Source organism: Hoplias malabaricus, chromosome Y (assembly GCF_029633855.1).
Source record: "Hoplias malabaricus isolate fHopMal1 chromosome Y, fHopMal1.hap1, whole genome shotgun sequence".
Classification (NCBI taxonomy): Eukaryota; Metazoa; Chordata; class Actinopteri; order Characiformes; family Erythrinidae; genus Hoplias; species Hoplias malabaricus.
Genome location: NC_089820.1, coordinates 15,647,691 through 15,655,583, shown reverse-complemented (window position 1 = coordinate 15,655,583; position 7,893 = coordinate 15,647,691). Strand labels below are relative to the sequence as shown.

General features: G+C 40.6%; 1 protein-coding gene across 1 annotated transcript in view; it reads left to right on the top strand.

Annotated features, from left to right (window-relative positions):
* Nucleotides 1-337: 337 nt before the first annotated feature.
* LOC136678782 (pappalysin-1-like) overlaps nt 338-7,893 on the top strand; it is an 82,869-nt gene continuing 75,313 nt past the window's right edge. The window contains exon 1 of the mRNA XM_066656919.1: nt 338-755. Within this exon, the coding sequence (XP_066513016.1) occupies nt 338-755 (418 nt within the window). The remainder of the gene's footprint in view (nt 756-7,893) is intronic.

Here is a 7,893-nt window from a genome sequence, read left to right as displayed (position 1 = left end):
AGGAGAAGCGAAGAAAAGGAGGAGGGGGTGAGGACCCAGACGCACCGTTTGCGCACAGGGGGCTACTCCATTTGATTCCATTAAAAATAAGACTTGCTCGCTGTGTTCAACCCGCATCTTGACAAGCTTTAAAACAGGAGAGGGAGAGAGGGAGAGAAAGAGAGAGAAAGAGAGAGAGAGGAGGGGTGGTGAAGTGGAGATCTACACGCGCTGCTTTTTGCGCGCAGAGAGCCTGGAGTTGATTGCATTAGTAATTAGGAATTAGGAGGGACTGCACGGTTCCCGGGTTTGAACATTGTTGTTGTGGTTTCGGGGGAGAGGGGCGCTGCACTCCACTATGAAACTTTTGCCGTTTTGCACTTGGCTCTCGTGCCTGCTGCTGCTGCTGCTCTGCTCGTGTCCGGCCGCGCGGAGGACTCTGCGGTCTAAGCGCGAGTTGCTGCTGCGCCGGAGGGAGGCTGCGGGCTCGCGCTCGGGGCCGGTGTCTGACGCGTGCGGGACGGTGCTGCCGCGGGGGAAGCGCTCCGTGGCGGCGGCAACGGCGACGATGAAGCGCCGCGCGGCGGCGGCGGCTGCGGTGGGGCTGAAGGAGATGGTGCACGAGAACGGAGCGCCGCGCGCCACCGCCGTTTACTTCAGCGGAAGAGGAGACCAGCTGCGACTGAAACCGAGCGCCGAGCCGCCGCGAGGAAACTTCACTCTGGAGATGTGGACCAAACCAGAGGGCGGACAGCGCGCGCCCACCGTTATCGCAGGTCCGTGCCGCTGGCTTTCACTCTTTATTGAGCTGAATGGAGGTGACGTAGGGAGTTAGATTTAAACCAGACGCGCATTCGGGAATGAGTACCAGAGTCTGTACCAGAGGCAGGCGTTGTTTACATGCCTCAAATGTGTGTCCCCCGCGTTACGCATGAATCCAGTGGGTTACATCAGCACAAGTGCACAGAGGAGCGGGTTGCATGGGCTTAATTCACGTGCGACCACTGGACGCCGTTGAAGCATGTCCCATTATGTCAGTCTTTAGGGGTCTTCACTCCTACACCTATGGCACAGTGAGAAGCATTAATATTAAATGCATGAATTTACCGCTTGCAAACAGCAACAAAGAGGGTTCCTATTTAAAACAGAACCCAGAATCCCATTTTCAGCACATAATTGCTAAGAGTGCCCCCATAAACACCGAGGCGTTATTTGCTAAAGCGTTGATTCTACACAGAGCCATACATCCGGAGAACCTCTGCATAGCGCTGCTTTGCCTTAAGTTCAGTGGTTCTATGCTGGAAAACTATGTTTACAAATAGCTCTGCATAGCACCAAAGATGTTCCACTTCTGTTACAAGTGAAAGAACCCCGTCAGAGCCGCCGTTCAAATTTCATCTTCCGTCCATTCATCACAACATCACAGCAACCCACAAACAGCCTGAGCTTGCACGCGCTTGTTGTTAATGAATGAAAAGTCCTCCGGTACCGGTCACTAATGGTCAGTCGTGCACTCACTGACCTATGTGATTGACTCAGAGCTGCGCTTTTTTTTTCTCGTCGTGAGTCCAAAGTTTTCAGCTCCTTGGTGCTTTATGCACGCGCTGAAGTTTGGATCGAGTCGCGCGCGTTTAAAGACATTAACGATGGAGAGGAAGGCGTTGTTGGTGGGATAGGAGTGTGAGGACAGAATGACTGCTGTCAAAATTAGACATGTAAAAGACTACCCCCGTTACGCGCGCGCGCGCCCGCCCGCACACACACACACTGCCTTTCAGAGTCCATGAAATACGTCACTCCTAATGTGGCCCCGCCTACCAATTAAAGGCTCTGAGTGTAATGTCAGCCTCAGAGCAGCTCAGACGGAGTCCCAGTTCAGATTCAGCTCCTTATCACGGCTTAATTTAATGTGGTACGGCTCGCCACGACGTCATAATGTAAGGTGGTTCAGCGCCCGATTACGGTTTAATTTAAATTGGTTCGACTTTTCGTCCCAGCTTAATTTAAAATGGCTTGCTTGAGTTACTTTTCTGTTATAATTGTTTGAATTGAAGAAATGAACCGATCTGGTACAGCATCTGAATTTAATTTTATTTATTTTTATTTTTTTTCGTGTATTTAGTTTTGTTGCTCCCACTTATTAAACGCATTAATTCTGTAAGGGAAGAGGAGGCACACTGCAGCATGTACATCCATACATACATAGGGAACATCCGCTATATGTATATATAAAATCTTATGGAAAATGGGATTTTTATCCCATTGGCGGAGTGGCGCTTTACTTGTTTCTTTGTTACTATATTTTGTCCAGAGTTTATTTTCTTCGTCCTTCGTCCCCTTTTCCGCCAATAGAGAGCGTTATAGCCAGCTCCTGAGTGCTGAAATCTGTGTGCGCAGCTCTAGGTTACAGTGTATGTATGTATGTGCGTGCGTGTGTGTGTGTGTGTGCGTGTGTGTGTGTTAGTTAGTAAATCAGACTCGGACTGGAGCTTCTTCTCTGATCACTGGGATCGATTCTAAAACGTCATTACCATCAGCTTTAATCAGGCTCATTGGAAAGCTGTCAAAAGCTGACAAACTGAAACTGACAAGAATGTCAGCACAATGTCATAAACTGCTTCATCAGCATCCCCGCCCTGCTCTGCGTTCACATTTATCCATGTCTTAAAACGCTCATTAAAATTTACAAAAGAATCTTATAGGTCGTCTATTGACAGATTAAAACGTCTGTATGATATTAAGATTAGACTAATTATTAATTTACAGCTGTATGTCAGTGATTTTCAGTTAGATAAACGTCACATAGACACAATGCATACATATTTATATTTGAAGTATTTAAATGTAATATATAATAAATCTACAAATCTTTGCCAGCTTGTGTTCACTGTTAAAATTTTGTGACACATCAACCACAAGAGATGACCCAAAATGAGTTTGAATTAAATTTGTTGCATTTCTTTATCTGTACATTTCTATTTGGAACCTTAGTTCACACTGTGACAATATGTAACACAAAATAATATTACTATTATTTGTACAACTGCATAAAAAAGCATTATGAATGAAAATTATAATTGCAAGAGTGTTTCACACGTTACTTTGCACTAAATCATATATGAAACAGGATAAACTCTTTAGAAGAAGACAATACTGTACTGTTTTTTTTATTTTTTAACTATTGAGGAAATCTACATCATTCTCAGGAAAGCTTTCTGGGACAGAATTTTGCCTTTCCTTTATACAATTAATAAAAGCTACATAAATCCAGGTCACATTAAAAAAACAGCCCCAACCACATAAAGATCCAATAAAGCAGTCAGGCAAAATGTCTTGCTGTTGTTAATTTAGTCTTCTGAGTTAAAAGGCAGCTGTAACGATCTGCAGTTGTCCTGCAGTGTCGGTGGAGTAAGCTAATAGTTCACGGCTTAACAGAAAAATATTGTTTGCAAATTAGTCTTTTTTATGAAGGCATGGCTCTAAAGAGGCAATCTTGATGGGTTAAGCTGTAAAATTAGTGCCTTGTCCATCCTTTCATCAAGTGGTTTTGTTATTGCTTTCGTTTTAAGATGTTAGTCCTCCCCACAAAAGCCATCAAACACAGCCACCACAGCAGTAAATCAGAGAGAGAGAGAGAGAGAGGGTTAAAGTAAGAATTTAAAAATAATGCTGCGTGAATTGTCCTCAAAGCCAGGTTTCACTTGTTTACTAGCTCTGCTCATTTATAAACATTCTGAAGCTCTGGTGTGCATTGATATGTTTCTGATCCACTACTCCAGTGTGTCATCTAAAGCAAAATGGAAAATAAAGCTTATATTATCACATTTCACATAGATTTAAAGTACCAGTACTTTAAAACTTTAATAATGGAATGGTGTTATTATTCATTCTTAAAAATAAAGGTTCTTAATGCTTCTGTTATTGGATGTATTGTTCTAAAAGGCTTTATATCATGTGGATTTTAATATGTTTGTGAGATTCATGCCCCATTAACAAAAGTATATTTAGAAGAATCATCCACTGAAATGTATTTTAGAGAAGCCAAAGTGGTCTTTCTGTGGTATTGCTCAAAATAACGTCATCCAAATAAATGGAAATTTAATTTGGACAAAATGAATATTGTTCTAGCTTTCCAGTTTTGGGAACCTACCAGGAATTATTGGGCTTATGCTAGGATCAGTTTTGGAGAACACTAAACAGTTAAAAGAGTTCTAGAGTGCACCAGACCTGCAGAACCCTTTCTGATACCATACAGAATAATCACAACAGAGTCTTAAACAATAAGTTCATGGAGTAGAATGGGTAAACAAGGCAAATAGCCAATGCATTAATTAATGTTTCTATAGATAACCATTGCCTTTATTTATGATCCATTGAAGAACAACTAGTTTAATTTATTTAAAGCTTTCATGTTCTAATCAGAAGGACTAAATAATATTGATTAATTGTGCATACTGAGTTAAATCTTTGCTATGTTTGTCATGTGTAAAATTGTTCTTAATACTGAAAACTGACCAATGTTAGAGGAACACAAAAGGCCATGTACATGTGATATATTTGAACAACTTTGGTTCTAGTGTCTCTCATTTGGCAAAAGCTAATGCTGTTGTGCTCTGTCCATGGTGCTGAGATGGAATACAATTCAGATGGATGTGTGAACACGGGTAGATAACTGAACATATGACTTGTCATATTTAGTTGTATTATATCTCACACCAAGTGAAATCTGGGCTTTTTATTGTTGTTATATTAAACATTATTTCCGTAAATATATGCTGGTGTGAAATGTCCACTCAAAGGTGTGAACCAGTTTGTAGGTGTTTTTATCTTTGTTTTCTTTTATATGCCACACAACTATCCCAGAGGACACTAGCTTTCATATATACTATATTTATACACCGTCTCATACACATTTGTAAATTGACCTTTTAAGCTACAATATTAACTTTACCCCTTTAGTGCTGGATCTGTAGCACTGTCCATTTCCCTTTTTAACTCTCTCCACTGACCCTGTTTTACATCTCATGCTTAGTTCTGGCAGATTTGTTACCTGTTTGTTATTTGCCACTTAGTGGTCTCATTCCAGGATTTCACAGATTGTAATTTCCTCAATTTTATGGCACAATTTATTTTTATAGATGCTGGCAGAGCCTCTGCGGGCAGTAGAGGAGTGTGTGTGAGCGAGCCGCAGGCAATAGTGTGCCTACGTCTGCCCCAAAGCTGGGGCTTGTCTTTTAATGCCAGTGATCTCTGGGAAATGCTAGTGGTCAGAATGAAAAAAAAGGAAAACAAACCTCATTAAAGTGAGCTGCGTTCCTGTGGATTCAAACCATTCAAGTAAACCTCTCCCTGATGCAGCTTGGATTTGCAGTGGCAAAGTCGTTTTATTCCTGAAAGCTGTTTCAACTGTTTATTTAGGGGTAGTTAAATCTTATTTTTCTATAAGGGGATAAGCATATTTATGTTTCTAGTGACAAAAGACAGATGTTTGTGCTGCATGTACACAGTGATCATTAATATAGGACAGGTATATAGGTACAATGCTGAACACAGTGTAGAGATCCCCCTCCCATTGATGTCCTTGTCAAAACAACTAAGTTATTACTTTCCAGGAGATGAAAAACAAAGTTTTGAAATGTTCCGGGACCCCTCTGATGACTTGTGATACTGTCCTTATGCTGTTGTTTACATGCTAGAAAATATATCATGAGTGAAATAAGCAGTTAACACCCGTGGTTGAGCAATTCCGCTTTGAAATTGTTGTGTTCCAAACATAGTCTCAAACAGGCAAATTCAGGTGCAAGGCAGATGCCGAAGTGGAGGACACTGTGGTCACGGCCCCAGTTTACTGTGAAAGCCTGTGATGAGTTTTTAATCAATGGGTAGCTGGGCAGATACAGAGAAAGTGGGGCTAACAACTGTGTTAGACTTGGTACACCACTAAAACTATCACCACATTATTTCCTCTTTGAAAGACAGGAATAAATCAAGCACTTCTTCACCTCAGATTTGAAAGAAAAGGTTTTTCTGTGTAAATAGAAAAAAAAGAAGTAGAAAAAAGCAAAATATTTGCAAATGTTTCTGCTGGTGCTCCTCAGATCAATGGATTACCATCTGAATGGACTGTGTTTGCAATTTCTTGGATCGTGAGAAACAGATAATGCAACCAACCTTTAAGAGTGAACTTTGGAATGTGGAAAATACGCCTGCAAGTTTCTTTGGAAGAGTGAAAGCAATATTCTTGAAAATACTGGAGGCTAAAACACATTCAATAAATATATTTAGCAATCTTTTTGAAGTTTCAGTTCCAGTGAAGTGATCTGACAGAGGTACAGACAGGTATTTACCACAGTCCTACACTAGAACACATCGGCTTTAAATCAATCCATTGCACCCTGACAAGGCAAAGTGCCCTAATAACACGGCCCACTAAGCTCAACTGTGCGGGGGTCTGAGAATCAGAGATAGGGAGGGGGGATTTGGGACTTGCAGTCTACTGCTGTGTACACACAGCCTACTTTTCTCCCAGTGTGAGGAATCCTCTCTCCTCACACAGCTGGGAGAAATGTGTTTGCTGAAGGTAATTGGTGAAAATCATGTAGGCTAAATAAGCACTAAAGTGTTACTAGGGAAGCTGGGAAAAAAAATGGTGAGTGTGTGTGTGGCTTTGTAGGAAAAAGGGGTTTAACCTGCAATGTCTGTACTCAAAAAATAGTCATAATTTTGTAGAGTATTATTTACAGAATTTACCATTTACGGCACCCAAATATATAACAGCAGTCAGAACAAAATCTTGTATTTCCCTAACTGTTTAAAATGAAAATTAAAATAGAAAATGGGTGATTATTGACTGTGGCACAGTTCTTTGAAATGCAAAAAACATTACAGGGCTACTTCACATGGTTAATACAAACCAAGTGCTGTGTTCCAAACTGTGTTACAGTTATTTAAATGTAGGATTATTTCAGCTGGATCTGTGGTCTAAAACATACATACATATTAATTAAGCTAAAGTAAAACAGCATCAATGATTTTTAGAAAAACTATAGCCCCTTGAGTCTGTGTTTGTTGTGGCCACTTATAAGATGTATTGAAAAATACAAAGTGCAGCTGGGTCCTTTCCCCTGACAATAATGACTATACTAGCCATTAAGAGGCTAATTCATTTCCCTGTTGATTACTCATTCTAGGAAGTAATTTAAACATTTAAAAAGATCAGTCATGATGAACTTTTTGATTTTCCAGTATAATAACTGATACATATAATTACCTTTACATCTGCAGTTTGCAGTTTAGTCTAATACAAACATTTAATGTCTTTCAGATGGTAATCATCCAGCAGTTTATAGAATTCTGTAGCAAACATAACTCCCACAGAGGGACGGAGCCTTCACAGAGTCACAAACCACCACAGACTGCTCTTATTTACTTTCACTTTTCTCAGTTAGACTGTGAAAGATACATTCCCATTAGATATAAGAATACATTACCGTCCAAAGTACACTTTCCAACTGAAACAGGAAAAGAGGGTTTCAGGGCTCTTATCATAATAAGGCCCATGCCGAAAAAGGACCATTTTTTATTTCAGACAAACCCACTGCTGAGGCACATTTCAAGAAAATAGACTGAAAGTTCATGTAACCTTTGCTCTGTTGATACAAGACCACACTGTCGGGGCCTGATTGCTAGCAGATGCCTCACTCTAGTCTTGGACTGGGCTGTTTTAAAAGGCCTGATCATGGGAACTGCACAGAGTTCCTCTCTCTGCTCAGCTCAACACAACTGCAGTTTAACTTTGCTCTTGTACAATTACATCATAATTAGAAATTATGATCATGAGCAAGTGAATCTTTAAACACTGAACTAAGCCAAAGTTTGTGCCATTATTGATCAATACTGTAGTAAGAGCACTTC